The sequence below is a fragment of the Hippopotamus amphibius genome, chromosome 3 (genome assembly GCF_030028045.1).
Source record: "Hippopotamus amphibius kiboko isolate mHipAmp2 chromosome 3, mHipAmp2.hap2, whole genome shotgun sequence".
Lineage (NCBI taxonomy): Eukaryota > Metazoa > Chordata > Mammalia > Artiodactyla > Hippopotamidae > Hippopotamus > Hippopotamus amphibius.
The window spans coordinates 84504978-84522538 of record NC_080188.1 but is presented as its reverse complement, the minus strand read 5'-3'; the positions used below and the strand labels follow the sequence as shown (position 1 = coordinate 84522538).

At 39.4% G+C, this 17561-nt stretch overlaps 1 protein-coding gene across 2 annotated transcripts in view; it reads left to right on the top strand.

Annotated features, from left to right (window-relative positions):
- Positions 1 to 17561, top strand: part of DCHS2 (dachsous cadherin-related 2) — a 279417-nt gene that overhangs the window by 246247 nt on the left and 15609 nt on the right. For both annotated transcript variants that reach the window (XM_057727664.1, XM_057727665.1), the window contains 2 exons: positions 9769 to 9980; positions 12919 to 13070. In XM_057727664.1, the coding sequence (XP_057583647.1) occupies positions 9769 to 9980; positions 12919 to 13070 (364 nt within the window). The remainder of the gene's footprint in view (positions 1 to 9768; positions 9981 to 12918; positions 13071 to 17561) is intronic.

Sequence of the window (17561 nt, the reverse complement as noted above, 5' to 3'; positions counted from 1 at the left end):
TTTTTTTTCAACCAGGACTGCCAGTTGTTCCAATGGCAGTCACCTTCCCCTGAGATCTGCGGTACCAGCACAGTCATACATCATGTTTCCATGCCCCTACTGGACCCTCAACTCTTTTCCATTCATCTCTTTGTCTATCCACACACCAACACGACACTATCTTCATTACATTAGCTTTATAAGTCTTCATATCAGGAGAGCAGCAACCCCACAATATTTACCCCATCCTCATATTCCTCCTCATGAGTATATCAGTTGTTATTGTCTGTTTGGCTCTAACATAAAGCATTGTATCTACTTGTTAAGTTTTACACGCACACACACACACACACACACACACACACACACACGCCTATTGGGATTGTTTGTCCATGGAAAGGATATTTATTCATGAATTTTGGGGTGATATACAGCTGTTCACACCTTCATGCATGTAACCCACATAACCATGGCATACATATTTGATTTCAGGTGGAACCTTACCTCAATAACAACAGCAAAAAAAATCTCAAAAAAAATCATAAACTCCAATCTAGAATCTAAGTAATTTAATCATCAGACCAAAATGTCCTCCTTTTAAATTTCACAAAGTCCTGTATAGCTGTGCATTGTAGGTAATAATCATCTATGAAAACTTTCCTTGATTGACTTTTTTTTAAGCTCTTTATTGGAATGTAATTGCTTTACACTCTTGTACCAGCTTCTGAGGTACACCAAAGTGAATCAGCTGTATTTATACATATATCCCCACATCCCCTCCCTCCCACAACTCTGTCCCACCCTCCCTGTCCTGGCCCTCAGAGGCATCACCCATCATCGAGTTGATTTCCCTTTGGTATACAGCAACTTCCCACTAGCTATCTATTTTACATTTGGTAGTGTATATATGTCTATGCTACTCTCTCAATTCGTTCCAGCTTCCCCTTCACCCCCCCCACCCCAACCCTGTATCCTCAAGTCAAATTCTCTACATCTGCATCTTTTTTCTTGCCCTGTCACTGGGTTCATCAGTACCATTTTTTTAGATTCCATATGTATGAGTGAGCATACAGTATTTGTTTTTCTCTTTCTGGCTTACTTCACTCTGTATGACAGTCTCTAGGTCTATCCACCTCATTACATATAGTTCAATTTCATTCCTTTTTATGGCTGAGTAATGTTCCACTGTGTATATGTGCCACATCTTCTTTATCCATTCATATGTTGATGGGCATTTAAGTTGCTTTCATGTCCTGGCTATTGTAAATAGTGCTGCAATGAACATTATGGTACATGTTTCTTTTTGGATTATGGTTTTCTCTGGGTATATGCCAGATAGTGGGATTACTGGGTCATATGGTAGTTCCATTTTTAGTTTTTTGAGGAACCTCCAAACTGTTTTCCATATTGGCTGTACCAACTTACATTCCCACCAACAGTGCAGGAGAGTTCCCTTTTCTCCACACCCTATCCAGCATTTTTTTTCTAGATTTTTTTGATGATAACCATTCTGACTGGTGTGAGGTGATACCTCATTGTGGTTTTGACTTGCATTTCTCTAATGATTAGTGATGTTGAGCATCTTTTCATGTGTTTGTTAGCCATCTGCATGTCTTCTTTGGAGAAATGTCTATTTAGGTCTTCCACTTATTTGTGGATTGGGTTGTTTGCTTTTTTGGTATTAAGCTACATGAGCTGCTTGTGTATTTTGGAGATTAATCCTTTGTCCATTGTTTCATTGGCAAGTATTTTCTCCCATTCTGAGGCTTGTCTTCTTGTCTTCTTTATGGTTGCTTTCACTGTGCAAAAGCTTTTAAGTTTCATTAGGTCCCATTTGTTTATTTTTGATTTTATTTCCATGATTCTAGGAGGTGGGTCAAAAAGGATCTTGCTTTGATGTATGTCATAGAGTGTTCTGCCTATGTTTTCCTCTAAGAGTTTTATACTGTTTGGCCTTACATTTAGGTCTTTAATCTATTTTGAGTTTATTTTTGTGCATGGTGTTAGGAAGTGTTCTAATTTCATTCTTTTACATGTTGCTGTCCAATTTTCCCAGCACCGCTTATTGAAGAGCCTGTCTTTTTTCCATTGTATATTCTTGCCTCTTTTGTCAAAGATAAGGTGTCCATATATGCTTGGGTTTACCTCTGAGCTTTCTATTCTGTTCCATTGATCTATATTTCTATTTTTGTGCCAGTACCGTACTGTCTTGATCACTGTAGCCTTGTAGTATAGTTTGAAGTCAGGAAGCCTAAATTCCACCAACTCCGTCTTTCCTTCTCAAGATTGCTTTGGCTATTTGGGGTCTTTTGCATTCCATACAAATCGTGAGATTTCTTGTTCTAGTTCTGTGAAAAATGCCATTGGTAATTTAATAGGGATTGCATTGAATCTGTAAATTTCTTTGGGTAGGATAGTCATTTTCACGATGTTGATTCTTCCAACCCAGGAACATGGTATGTCTCTCCATCTGTTTGTGTCATCTTTGACTTCTTTCATCAATGTCTTAAAGTTTTCTGCATACAGATCTTTTGCCTCCTTAGGCAGGTTTATTCCTAGGTATTTTATTCTTTTTGTTGCAATGGTGAATGGGAGAGTTTCCTTAATTTCTCTTTCTGCTCTTTCATTGTTAGTGTATAGGAATGCAAGAGATTTCTGTGCATTAATTTTGTATCCTGCTACTTTACTAAATTCATCGATTAGTGCTAGCAGTTTTCTGGTAGCATCTATAGGGTTTTCTCTGTAAAATATCATGTCATTTGCAAACAGTGACAAGTTTACTTCTTCTTTTCCAATTTGGACTTCTTTTATTTCTTTTTCTTCTCTGATTGCTGTGGCTAAAACTTCCAAAACTATGTTGAATAATAATGGTGAGAGTGGGCACCCTCGTCTTGTTCCTGTTCTTAGAGGGAATTCTTTCAGTTTTTCATCATTTAGAATGATGTTTGCTGTTCGTTTGTCATATATGACTTGTATTATGTTGAGGTAATTTCCTTCTATGCCCATTTTCTGGAGAATTTTCATCATAAATGGATGTTGAATTTGTCAAAAGCTTTTTCTGCATCTATTGAGATGATCATATGGTTTTTATCCTTCATTTTGTTGATATGATGTATCACATTGATTGATTTGCATGTATTGAAGAATCCTTGCATTCCAGGGATAAACCCCACTTGTTCATGGTGTATGATCTTCTTAATGTGCTATTGGATTCTGTTAGCTAGTATGTTGTTGAGGATTTTTGCATCTATATTCATCAGTGATATTGGCCTGTAATGTTCTCTTTTTGTGACTTCTTTGCCTGGTTTTGGTTTCAGGGTGATGGTGGCCTCATAGAATGTGTTTGGGAGCGTTCCTCCTTCTGCTCTATTTTGGAAGAGTTTGAGAAGGATAGGTGTTAGCTCTTCTCTAAATGTTTGATAAAATTCATGTGTGAAGCCATCTGGCCCTGGGCTTTTTTGTGTTGGGAGATTTTTAATCACAGTCTCAATTTCCGTACTTGTGATTGGTCTGTTCAAATTTTCTATTTTTTCCTGGTTCAGTCTTGAAAGATTGTACTTTCCTAAGAATTTATCCATTTCTTCCAGGTTATCCAATCTATTGGCATACAGTTGTTTGTAGTAGTCTCTCATGATCTTTTGTATTTTTACAGTGACCATTGTTACTTCTCCTTTTTCATTCCTAATTCTGTTGATTTGCATCTTCTCCCTTTTTTTCCTGATGAGTCTGGCTAATGGTTTATCAATTTTGTTTATCTTCTCAAAGAACCAGTTTTTACTTTTATTGATCTTTGCTATTGTTTCCTTCATTTCTTTTTCATTTATTTCTGATCTGACTGACTTTTTAAAAAATTGTTGTAAGGACATTAACATATCTACTCTGTTAACACATTTTAAGTGCACAGAACTGTATGTTAACTGTAGGCAGGTGTTGTGCTTCAGATCTCTAGAGCTTACTCGTGTTGCGTAACTGAAACTTCATTTCCCACTAACCAGCAGCTCCCCATTTTACCATGCCCCCTGCCCCTGGCAACCACCATTCTTCTCTCTGCTTCTGAGTTTGGCTACTTTAGATACCTCATATAAGGGGAACCAAGTAATATTTCTTTTTTCTGTGACTGGCATATTTCACTAAACATAACATCCTCAGGGTTCATCCATGTTGTCATATATGGCAGCATGTTCTTTCTTAAGACTGAATAATCTGTCATTGTAGGTATACACCACATTTTTTTTTATCCATTCATCTATCAATTTACATTTAGGTTGTTGGAATTTTTATTGAAATTATATTAATTCTAAATAGCAGTTTGGGGAAAATGTGTATTTTTACAGTACTGTCTTCTAATCTAGGAGTGATATGGAAAATCACACCAATTATTTTCTTTAACACTTTTAATAAAGCTTTTTTCTATAGCATATTTCTTGCTAGATTTAGTCTAAATATTTTATACTTTCTCTTCCTGAGGTAAATTTAAAAAATACTTTTTCTTTTTTTTTTAGTATCTTTTTGATGTCGACCATTTTTAAAGTCTTTATTGAATTTGTTATAATATTGCTTCTGTTTTATGTTTTGGTTTTTTGGCCTCAAGGCATGTGGGATCTTAGCTCCCTGACCAGGGATCAAACCTGCACCCCCTGCATTGGAAAGAGAAGTCTTAACCACTGAATCACCAGGAAAGTCCCCCAAAATGCTTTTTATGACAGTGTTAGTGTGCACACTTGAAATTAGCTTTTATATTTTGATTTTGTAGCTAGCAAATTTGTAAACTCTTATTGATTGTGATATTTTTCTGTCCATTCAACATATACAATCATCTGAGAATGACCATTTTTCTCAGTATTTGTTGGAAGTTATATCGTTTTTTCTCTTCTTTTAGTGGTTAGCCTAGCTATTTTGACATCTATAATTAAAGCCTAGCATCAATCAACATTGTGCTCATAAGTAATATCTGAGACTTAGAATTACTCATCTCTTAATATCCCTTTTTCAATTTATAAGCTTTTCTTGACCACAATTTTAGTTCTTTCAAATTAGGCATTAATGTTTTTAAGTTTATTTGCTTCTTTGCTACTCTCTTTGCTAACTGTTCTTTATTCTATCTCAGACTTTCCTCTGGAATCATTTTACTTCTACTTAAAGTACATCCTTTTGTGAGAGTCTGTTGTAGTAAACTCAGATTTTAGTTGTCTACAAAAGTCTTTAATTAATTCTTGTTTTTAAGAAATAGTTTTACTGGGTTTAGAATTCCAGGTTCACACTTTTTTTCTCTTATCATATTTAGGTTATTACCCTACTGTCTTCTGGTTTACAGTTGTTGCCTTAAGAAGTCAACTGTTGATCTAAATACCATTTATTTGTAACTTACTTTGGAACTCCAGTTGGACAAATATTGGGGCCATATCACTCTCTCCTACATCTCTTTTTCATATTTTCATCTCAATGTGCCTCTTCTCTTCAGCCTAAGGAACTGTAGTTTTCATTTCCAGAGGTTCTCTTGAGTTATTTTTCAACCCTATTTGGTCTTTTAAAAAACTAGCCTCTTGTTCCTTGCTAATGTTTCCAGCATTCTTTTTTATACATTTAAATATATAATAGTTACACATTCTGTGTCCAATAATTTCTGCATCTTAAGTCTTTAAAGATTTATTCTGCTATCTATGGATTTGCTGGCTGTCATTCATGGTGCCTTGCTGCTCTGTGATTTTTGCGCTTGTTAACTATAAGCTACTCACTGTCCTGGAATCTTTTTCTCTGAGGATTCTTTGAAACCTGTGTTGAATTTGTTCCCTTAAGGGAGGATTTGTTTTTGATTCTGCAAATCACATAGACACTCATCAAGCAAAGAAGAGCTCACATTAATTTTGGGGAATTTAAAAAACTATACCTATGATGATATAGCTACCATAAATTCAGGCTTAAGCTAATTAATTCTCAGCAGAGGCTTTTTTCTCCTTTTCAACTAACATCAAGGTCAAGAAAAGCAAATTTCTGTGCATTCATTTTAAATTTTCTTTTTAATATTGACAACATTTTTGGAGCACATGTAGCCTTTAGGTTTACAGCTTTATCCTGGTTTTCCTATTGGATCTTTCACCTTTTGTGGATTCAGGCTTCTTGCCTTGTTTTGCACACCCCGTGCAGTTGTCAGAGGTGAATCTCAAGGAAGCAGGTTATGTTAGAAATCCTTGAAACAAAAACAAGCTTTTAGTGCTTTCTTGCCTCCTTGAATTACTATATTTATTTATTTAGTCCTCTGAGGATTTCTTACTACTGTAGCAACTCAATAATGCATTTCAACACACACACACACACACACACACACACGCAATTTATCAAGCATTTTAGCTGTTTTTCTCACGAGGATTATTCCAGTCTATAGTTTACCATACTTCTGTCAAGAAACATCTCTAAGAATATTTATGCTATTAAATTCATCTTTCATGCCACCTTTGCTACATAATCATTAAATTTGTTGTCTAAAGGCATCTAATACAGGTTTTATCAGTGTATATATTTTAAAAACATAAGCCAATTAAAAAAAGAAAACTGGTATGTATGATAAATCAGTGAACTTTATCGCTAATGGTGCAGTCATTTTTCTTCAGGATAAAATGTGAGAAAACCATTTTATTAGTTATTGGCGTAGTAAGTTACAATTAGATAGCTCTCTGATGAGAAGTCTCTTCTGTCCATTTGTGCCCGAGGTTGCCCTGTCCCATAGTCACAAACCAAAGGTTTACTTTTGCATCTAAACCCCTTGTCACTATAACTTAAACACATCTACTACTCACTGTTTAAACCAGAAGGAATTTTGGAGTTTGACTAGCTTCGTGTATGTAAATAACAGATGGTGGTTTTCATTCCATTATTTGGTAGATTGACATAAAACAAAATGATCAAACTTTCCATGTTTCAAGGACGTAGCTTTAGAGTAGAGAGTTTAAAAGCTTTTGGATAACATAAATGTTTATCACATTCTGCTTTGAGCCCATACATATGCAGGCGCACAGTTTGTAATTGACTGAAGTAACCCGATTATGCTATCTGACACTGAGTATTTGAAGAGTCTTAATCTCATTTTGATGTGTACTTTATAACTTGGACAAAAGCTATACATGTCCATATAGCAGAAGGAAAATATTGCTAGTTTTCTTCTCAAGTTATTATATAACTGGCACGCTAACATATAAGAATGAACAAAAAGTTGGGATTTGTGAGCCTCTTAGTTTAAGGAAAGCATGGACTTCTGCCCATGCTATTACACAGAGCCCAGTAGTACTTTTTTCTCACTGGTGACAATAAATCCTCAATGTCTCTGAGAAAAATATACATAGATCATCCAAGGCAAATTGTGGATCTAATAGGTGTGCCAGCCTTGAATCATCTCACAGACTAGTTATTGTCTTTTCTATTTGCAAAACTTTCACAGCATTTGCCAATTATTATGCCAAAAATAAAAACTAAGCAAGGAAAGCATTAGAACTGCAGATCCATTCCAAGTGCAAAATTCCAATTATCAAAGCCTAAGCACAGGCCTTTTAATAAAAAATCCACTTTGATCTGAACTATAATTGGCATAGTTTCTACTAAGTGACACTGGCAATTTAGTGTTGCATTTCAATTTTATTTTTCTTTACTAATAGTAACAGAACACGATAGCAAGCTGAATGCCCTGTTTGGTGGAGACAGAGCTCCAGATGAGAGCTTTGGGCCCACCTAGACTGGGGCTTCTCTGCCATTTGAGGGCATAGGCTTAGCCCTTATTCCACAGAGACTTCTGAAAACTATCTTCTTTCATTAGCAGTTCATCAAAATGCATTTTAATGATTCTCCAGCTGCCAATCCTTAAATCTACTCTAAATTTTCTATCAGGAGTTTTGGTAACATCAGTCTGTGGTTTGTAAACGTAATTTGGTTTTCTGAATTGATAGCTAAATCTGATGACAATAACTGAAAGTGAATTGATAATGTTTTAAATTTGGCATATAGTGAGTTCTTCATATAGAATATAAATATGTATTTTTTCTTATTAACAGAATAGAAGCAGTAAAATCCCGCCCCCCAAACACTCAATGCCAAAGTTAGACTTATTGGAACAGGATATGAGTACTATTAGCATCCAGGTTAGGTACATGATAGTCTGACGTTTCCTTGACCTACTTGGTTCTCTAGGGGAACTGGTTCAGATAGAGCAATCAGAACTGTGGCTTCCAGGTCATATTTCCAGAAACTGTACAGGTTCTTTCACTAGAAGAACACATTTCTAATAGTCCATAGCTATTAAATGTTCTCCCTATAAATTCAGAGCTTATACAGGTACTAAATCTATATATAGTGATGGAGGGGGTGAGAGACACGGGGAGGACCTGGGACTCTATATCATGTTACTGCAAAGAAACATTCTCAGCATGTACTGTGTTACTGTCACGGCAACCTTATGGAGCCATTGTTCACATCCCTGTTTTACAGAAGATGAGACTCAGCTCAATAGAACTCACTTACTACAGGTCACAATCTTAGTAGTGGAGGAACCAGGTACTTTACCTAAATGAAGTAGCCAGGGCTAGGATTTACCCTCGGTTTCAGGTTTCTCACACTCCAAAGCAGTACGCATTTCAGCAAACTCCATTGGATGGAATTTCTGACAGTGAGAGCTAAGTAAATCATGACAGTGGAGTAATAAAAACAGTAAATTCAGTGAGAAATTTAATTATAAAGGGGAAGAAATAAAACAGAGTAGAAACTAGAGAAGAGAATTATATCAAGGGAGGAATTTTCTTAATCTGGGGAAAAACCCTGTGCAGGGAGTAAACCTCAAGGCTCAGTTTCCCTCACCTGGTTCTACTTGTTACCTGAGGGTGTAATAAATATTATTGGGTGCTTCCATGTGTCAGACCCTGAGTTAGGGATTTGGAAGATGATGGTGTAAGAGGTAACCGTCCTCACTTTGTGAATCTTCCAAACCAAGAGGAGTAACTCGGCAGAAATAGGTGAGCAGAGGCCCTGCAGGCACTTTGGGAGAGTCTGTTGGAGGCAGATGTGGTGATGGTATGGGGCTGGGTGGTCTGGAAAGATCCCTGAGGATGCACAGAAGTGGGGACAATTCCAGGTGGATGGAAAAGCCTGCAGGACAACTCTGAAATGAGCGTTTGAGGAACAGAACATGTATGAGTCTCACAGCCAGAGCAGAGAGAACAAAGGGGAGAAAGAGAAGAATGAGATTTCTCAGGTGCGAGAGGCCGGACCAGGTGGTCCTGGGGAGGCTAAAAACTCTGAACTTCATCATAATAGCTGTGGAAGCTGGTCAAAGGGTTTTATGCAGGACAGGCACAGTGTCGTTTTTTATTATTTAATTCGGAACGGGAACTGGATGAGTGGGAAGGCCAGTTAAGTGGACTAACGCAGGGGACAAGGTGGGAAAGGCTGGTGGCTTGGAGGAGGGCAGCAGCAGGGAGATGGAGTGGGTGGATTCAGACAATGTTTGAAAGATGGACTTTACAGACATGGGCTAAATACGGAGATAGAAGGATGACTTAAGAGAAAGCGCCCAGATTTCAGATATACATGGCTTCTTTCCCTCCTATGTGTTTGAACCACGTAAATGTGTGCCCGTTCTTACCTTTCTTTCACAATGACCCTGGACACTAGGAAAGAGTGTCCAGCCCGTGGAAGGGGTTGAGGGACAGGTGAGCGTGTGAACGTCTGTGTCAAAGGTGATTTGAGACTTTTTAAATAAAATCGTTTTCTTTTCTTTTTTCTTTTTTTCCTCTCTGGAAATACAAATAGGAGAACTCACTGTGCAAGAACCCAAGTTTCTTGATTTTGAAGTCAGAAATGAAGTTCAGCTCATTGTTTTAGCTGAAAGTAGGGGGCAGAGAGCCTACAGCAAAGTAGCAGTCTTCATCCAAGACGTGAATGACCATCCACCATGCTTTGGGCAAAGCATTTACCAAGTATCAGTGTCTGAAGGCCAGTTCTACAGGGATCACATCATACAGGTAACAGAATGTGTTGTGTGTGTGTAGGGAGGGTGAATTCAATTTTAAATGTTTCCTCGGCATATACAATATTTGATGCTCTGGATGGAACTTTAGGTTGAAGGAAGTCTGGAGTTTCTGAATTCACTCTCCTTCCTCCATCCATTTCGTGCTCGGTTAGGTCCACCTGCTTTCTCTAGGGACCTTGTAGAACACTAGCAGGAAATCTAGAGGGGCACAAAAAGCAGCCCGCCTTACACATGGGTACAGTTTAGTGGGGGAGTCAGAAGACAAAGTATACAATTTAAATGCAAATTACTAATGTTATAACAGAAGTGCATGTCGAATGTCATGAGAGAAAATAGGAGGCAGAGGCTGTTCCTGGAGGAAAGCGTCAGTCTTCGTGGAAGAATGAGGTTTTCATACGATCTTAAAGGGCAAGCAGGCATTTGCCAGGTGGAGCTGCAGCCAGATGGGCGTGGCTGAGAGACAGACACAGGGATGGTCCCCCTGGTTCGGGGTTGCAGGTGTCTCATGTGAAAGACATAGATCTGCTGTTTCCAGCTCAGCCCCACCTTGAGAGAAAGCCCCATGCCCTGAAAAAGAGGGTCTGTTCACATGGCAGTCTTCTTGTTCAGGCTCCAAACCCACTATCCTTGATAGACTCTACCTGCTTCAGGAGTGGTGCCCATTTTCACCTTTCCCTTCATGGTTGGACTGCTGCTTTGATTTCAAGAACCTGGACATTAGGACACCTACAGGCTCTTGGGAATCTGTGCAGGAAATGGGTATAAACCCCCTTCCGGATAGTCGGCCGCTTAGTGGGACATTCCGTTTGGCCTCTGTAACCCTGCTACTGTGACCCAGCACCGCATGACTTTCTCTCCGGGGTAAATGGGGGCAGGGATCCAGGTGATCCCCTAGGTTACTGTGCAGCTACCTTCATCTGACCATATAAAGACACCTTCCTTTGATTCCCACCCAGTCCAGATGCACACGTTTGCCTCTGATGGTGCAAACAAGACCCGTAGAGGCTCAGCCGTCTTGGAGTTTTAGCTATGTGCTCTCCACACGGCCCCGGATCCTTGGGATTTCCTACATTATTTTTGCAGATTTATTTTGTACAACTGGAGCCTACTTTCTCCAGGTTCCAGCCTGTTCCAGAAGTGCTGCACCTTTACCCTGGTTTCAGCCATGACTGAGATGCTTAAGAGGAAGGTGAGGAGGTGCAGGCATCCTCCTGCCCACCCCTCCCCCCAGTGATGCCTGTTGAGCGGGGATCGCAGATGCCTCCGGTGCCACTGCAGGGCCTGCTTGGTCATAGAGGACCCCCTCCCTTGGGCGCTGGTGCATTGTGCTTTGTCACATGTGCTAACCTGGACGGAGCTAGGCTGCTCATTTGGGATATGTGAAGGTGAAGGTACGCCCGACAGGGAGACAGCCCGACCTGCCAGTGCTTCAAGTGATGTAAACTTCGAGAAGGCCCAGTCAGGGATGGATACAAGGAACTTTGTTCTTCATATGGTTGGATCATTTAGTTTCCAGGAAACTAGAACTGCCGTTTTCCTGTGTCCTGTTCAGATAGACAGGAATGGAGAAGACTCAAGAGTTCTTGCTTTTCGCTACCACACTGCCCAGGTGCCCTCCTTTTGAATGCAGCCCCCACAAACTCCCTTTAGGAACTGCCAGGTGCAGCCTTGGTGGGATTGGCAGTCAAGGTGGTGACCTCCCGCCCACCCCACCCTGCCACAAGGTGCTGTCAGCCGCCTTGGTCCCATTTGAATCTTGGGCGGTAGGACACAGGACAGAGACAGATTAGACCTGGTTCATCTTGACGACAACAACTCAAAGAAGCTGTGCCCTAGAGATGTTCAGGTTCTTGTGCTTCACCTGGGCACTGTCTTTCTGCTCCATTTCTTTCCTGGTGAAGTTGGCCAGAGTGGATTTGTGTTGCTGACATCCGAAGACCCTAACTGATACTAGCTGATAGGCCTCCTGGGAGGCCTACTGGCTGTAACTCTTTTACGTGTACGGCCTAGGGGACATGAGGGACTTTTTATTCTGCCCGGATGCAGATAAGTTTCTCTTCCTTGTGATCGCGATGGGAACCATCTATTGCAGCCTTTCTGTATGAAGTAGATGGTTGTGTGCTCTCCTGATGAGGTCCTGGATCCCCTGAGAACTCTGGCAGCAGTGTGAAGAATAGATTGAAGGGGAAGGGAGTTAGAAGCAAAACCCCACTAGGACATCAGTATTGTTGCCCAGGAAAGAGATGACAGGGGATGGGAGCACAGGCCAAGGCTCCCATCTGAGGGGGCCTAGAAGAGAAAAATAAATAGAAAGAGGGACTTTCCTGGTGGTCCAGTGAGTAAGACTCCATGCTCCCAATGCAGGGGGCCCAGGTCCGATCCCTAGTCAGGGAACTAGACCCCGCATGCCACAACTAAGACCCGGCACAGCCAAATAAACAAATATTTTTTAAAAATAAATAGAAAGAAATTCATCTGTCAACTTGTTCTTAAACCAGATCTTGAATCCACTAATAGAATAAGTTTGTGATTAAAAAGTAAAGCAGACTAAATAATATATCTCCATGGAGTGTGATGCAGAACTTTTGCTTTATCTTCAACACTAGTACTTGGATAACTTGATAAGTAGATCACGAGGATCTAAATTTGTCAGCAGTTTCTAAATCTAGGTTTTGTTTCATTTAGCTCCAAACACACAGTACTCGTACTGAAAATTACTTGGAGATCCTTTCAGTGAATCTGCAGAATAGTCTTCTCACCCATTATCCACTTTAATGTAAGCCCACTTCAGCCTGGCTGATATTCCTTTGCTCATTGTCTTTAAAGTGTGTTGACCATGTGATTCTTTCATAACGCATTTCTCTGAAAAACAGGCTTAACTCATTCTACAGATTCAATCCTTACCTAATGGAGGAGTCGCTTCCTCACAGGTTTTTGCCACAGACCTGGACAGTGGGTCGAACAGCCTCATCGAGTATTCTATTCTCTCCGGCAACCAAGGACAGGCGTTCCAGATGGACGAGCTGAGCGGTGTGCTAACAGCAAGTGGGGTTCTGGATCACGAGTACACCAGAGCCTACAGGTTTGTACAAGACTCAGATCCGTTTGACCAGCTACCCTGCTGTGTTGCCCTACATTGCTTACCCTGCAGGCCTCTTTGAGTAAAAGCACATCCATAAAGTTCAACAACTTCGGGAAGAAAACCTAAGAAATCATGAACCCTGTTTGTCTCTGGGGAAGTGCTCATGTGGGAAGCCTGGGGTCAAAGAGAGGCTTGACCTTCTTACCGTGCATTTCAGTCTCCCTTGTATTTGTATGTTCTTCCGAAAGGCTGTGCACAGCCAGTGTTTCCTTCACTCCTCACAGTGACCTCCAGGGAACTTCATTTAGGCCTTTTCTCACTCACTGATGAGACAGGGGACATGCAGTGTTTCGCTCAAGGTCACAGAACCATTTAACCATCAATCATGGCCTCACTGCCAGGTGTTCTGATGCCAAGTCATGCTGTGTCCACCCTACAAACTACAGAGCAGACCTTCTGTTGAGGGGAAAAAAACAGGAATACAAGAGACCCACGTGTCAGTATTCTCCTAGGCCAGACTACTTACATGTTATACTAGGAAAGTGCAGTGTATTCTTGTGGTTGAGTAGCAAGAGCCAGTTAAAATGGGATCTGTTCCTGGGTGGACTGGATTAATTTAACTCTGAAAAACTTCCCAACTCTAAATGTTTGATTAAGTGTTTAGTTCTTTTTGTTTAATATATTTCAAAATATTACTTCAAAGATATTTTAAAAGTTTAGTTTAAGAACTTATCCTGTATTAACTAGTAGGTTTTTTTCAGTAATATTTTAGTGTAATCAGTGCTTATGATACTTATTCTATAAATATATTAAAATCAATTGTTTAAATATGTTATAACCTATTCCAGCTACATTGTTTCTGTAGTAATTTTGAGCCTAGAGCTTTCTTTTTCCCTTTTCATAGATGATTGCAGGTAAATCTCAGCCTAGTTGCCACCTGAGCAATTACAAATTCAGAGACGTTTGAAGGTCTGCTATGTTCCAGGAACTAAGCATTTCCTGATTATAATGACTTTATGGTACAATGTTCTTACTCAATGGAGCCTAATTAGCAATTAAATCTAACTCCTTTCAGCTTTTTCCTATTTGCGTCATAGTTTCAACGTTCCCAACATTTAAATTGGTCCCAATATTTAAAAGCACCCCTCTCCAATTCCTCATGAATTTAAGGGTGGGAGAAGCAGGAACTGAGAGAAGATGAAATCTACAGACACTGCCACAGAGAGGCTCAGAGGCAACCACATGCCCGCGTGCATGGGCACACACACACACACACACACACACACTCTCCACTGTCAACAAGGCAAGGCAACATTTTGAACCTCCTGCCCCTCAAGGTTTTCCCCTTCCCCGCCCCCTTGTGGCTTCTCTGCCTTTTAAGTGCTTTCCTTGATATTTAAGGCAGTGAGAAAAATAGGATGATTTTCTCCAGCCTGCTATACCTTTAGTGAATGTTTTTAGAAATGGTGTCACTTAGCTTTTAACTTTTTTTTTAACTTTTGAACTTTGCTGTTTTGTCTGACAGAGGAAGATATTCCCAATTCTAGCCCTCTCTTTTACAATGTAAAATGAGAGGGGAAAGATTTTGACAGTTATGATTCTACTCAATATGAGTACATTAAATAATTTTTAGTTCTCATATTAAGCCACATATAAGAAAACTCAGTGGACAGACGATGACAAATTAGTTCTTTAGCTCTGTCAGACTAATAGCTCTGAATTTTAAAAATTATTTACCAAGCATGAGACTGGTTATATAAAGACACATGAAACAGTTCTTGTTTTCAGGGAACTCGAAAATCAAGTGCCCTAATAGCCCATGACAGGAAGCACAGTAATAATCACAATAGGTGCCATTTATGAAGCATCTGCTTTACAGGTTGAATTCTTGTAACAGACTTGAAATCTACACAGTGAGGAAATTGAAGTGCAGAGAGGGAAAGTCGTTTGCCAGGAATAGGCAGCTACTAAATGTAGAACTGAGATTCTCGCCTATGTGAGCCGTCAGAGTAGGGCTTCCTATTGTAGCATGTGAATGAATCTGTAGAGTATATACCTGTAGAGTTACAAAACCAAAACAAAAAAAAAACACTTTTGAAACTTAAAATAATAATAGAAAATAAGTTCCAACTTGTGATTGTGAAATAACACATCTAGTTATGAGCATGCAAAGATGGGATTTGAATCACTGCTTTCCACAGCTTGACTTATCACTGTTAGGGAGAGATTTACCCCTGCTTAAGTTGGTAATCAATATTCATGTAAGTCTTGTAACACTTGAGGGCCAAAATTTAGTCTTGTGAGGGACTTCAAATAAAAATGAGCAACAAAAAAGTCCTAGGCAAATAAAAGTTAATTTAAATGTTTAAAAATTCAATTTCTGTAGCATAAATATTCAAGGTCAAAGAGCAGTTATTGCCCAGAGCAATGCTAAACTCATATGCTCTATTGAACATTCATTATGACTGTGAGAGAAATAATAAAAAGCAGTTATATATACAAGGTAGGAAATGGGCTGAAATGTTAATTATCTTTTCCAAAATGCATGACTTATAAGCAACAGGGATGGGATTGGAACCCTGGTCTGCTGAGTCCCAGTGGAAAAGGGAATAAAGGCATTCCAGGCAAGAAGCATGAGGAAAGACATGGATGTGGGAAAGTGTTTGGTATATCTGGAAGTAACAAGGGGTACAGTGCACCTGACAAGCACTTGAGTGTGGGGTTATAAAAAAGAGGCTGGGGGTGTGGAAGGATAGGAGGAAGATAGTCAAAACGTACAAACTTCCAAGAAGATAAGTACAGGAGATATAATGTACATGGTGACTATAGCTAACACTGCCATGTGGTATGTAGGAAAGTTAAGAGAGTAGGTTCTAAGGGTCCTCATCACAAGGGAAAAAGCATCTTTCTTTTTTTGTTCATGTCTATATGAAATGATGGATGTTAACCAAACTTATCTTGGCAATGATTTCACAGCATATGTAAGTCAAGTCATCATGCTGTACACCTTAAATTTATACAGTGCTAACATGGAAGCAGCCTAAATGTGCATCAATGGATGAATAGGTAAAGATGTGGCACATATATACAATGGAATATTACTCAGCCATAAAAAGGAATGAAATTGAGTTATTTGTAGTGACGTGGATGGACCTAGAGTCTGTCATACAGAGTGAAGTGAGTCAGAAAGAGAAAAACAAATACTGTATGCTAACACATATATATGGAATCTACAAAAATGTTACTGATGAACTCAATGGCAGGGAAAAAATAAGGACACAGATGTAGAGAACAGACTTGAGGACATGGGGGTGGGGGAGGAAAAGCTGGGACAAAGTGAGAGAGTGGCACTGACAAATGTACAGTGCTACTGTATAGCATAAGACTTGACTTGCACTAGCAAATGTAAAATAGATGGCTAATGGGAAGCAGCTGCATAACACAGGGAGGTCAACTCGATGATTGGTGATGACCTAGAGGTGTGGGATAGGGAGGGTGGGAGGGAGGCTGAAGAGGGAGCAAGTATGGGGATATATGTATAAATACAGCTGATTCACTTTATTGTACAGCGGAAACTAGCACAAGAGTATAAAGCAATTATACTCCAATAAAAATTTGGAAAAAACAAACAAATAAAACAAAACAAAAAAAAACCAAAAAAAAAACCTTATACAGTGCTATGTATCAATTATATCAGAAGAAAACTGGGGGGAAAATCTCACTCAATGATCTGAAAAAAACAAAACAAAACAACAAAAAATGGTTCTAGTAGATTATAGGCAAGTTTTGGAGAATTTTATCTGCCATATACTAGAAATTGTACTCTGTTCTGTAGGCTATATAAAAGTGTAAGCAATTGAGAGGATGTTCAGATCTTTATTTTTAAAGAACATCTGGTAATGGATGTCTTGCAAGACAGAGAATCAGCATCAGACAGACCGGTTAAGCTAGACAACAGCTGACAAAGGTCTGTTATGTGGATGAAGCTGTGGGGATGGCAGGAGGGGACATGCTTATTAGTTGATTCAAATACACAATCCATAGGAACATGATGATCAGTTGAATTTACTCAACAAGGAAAGAGACAGAAGATATTTCTGAAATTTCCACATAGGAAAAGCAGGAAGAAGAATAGATTGGGATTGGGATTTTTTTTTTCTGGGCATTTTGAGTTTGAAGGGCCAGTGCAAGAGTAAAAGTAAAGATACTCCTTTGGCAATTAAAAATAATGATCTGGAGCTCAGGAAAGAGATCTTCATTCAGAATCTAGACTTGGGCTTTATCCAGGGAAATGAGTATAATGGTATTACCTAGGGAGACTATGTGAAATGAGAATTTGGGGAATATCACCATTTGAGGGCCAGACAGAGGAAAACCAGCCAGTAAGATAGATTCAGGGACTAGAAAAATCAGAACAAAGCCTGGAAAAGGTGGTTTCATGGAAACTAAGGGGGAAGATTGGACTGCATGAATGAAAAAGCTTTCAGAAAG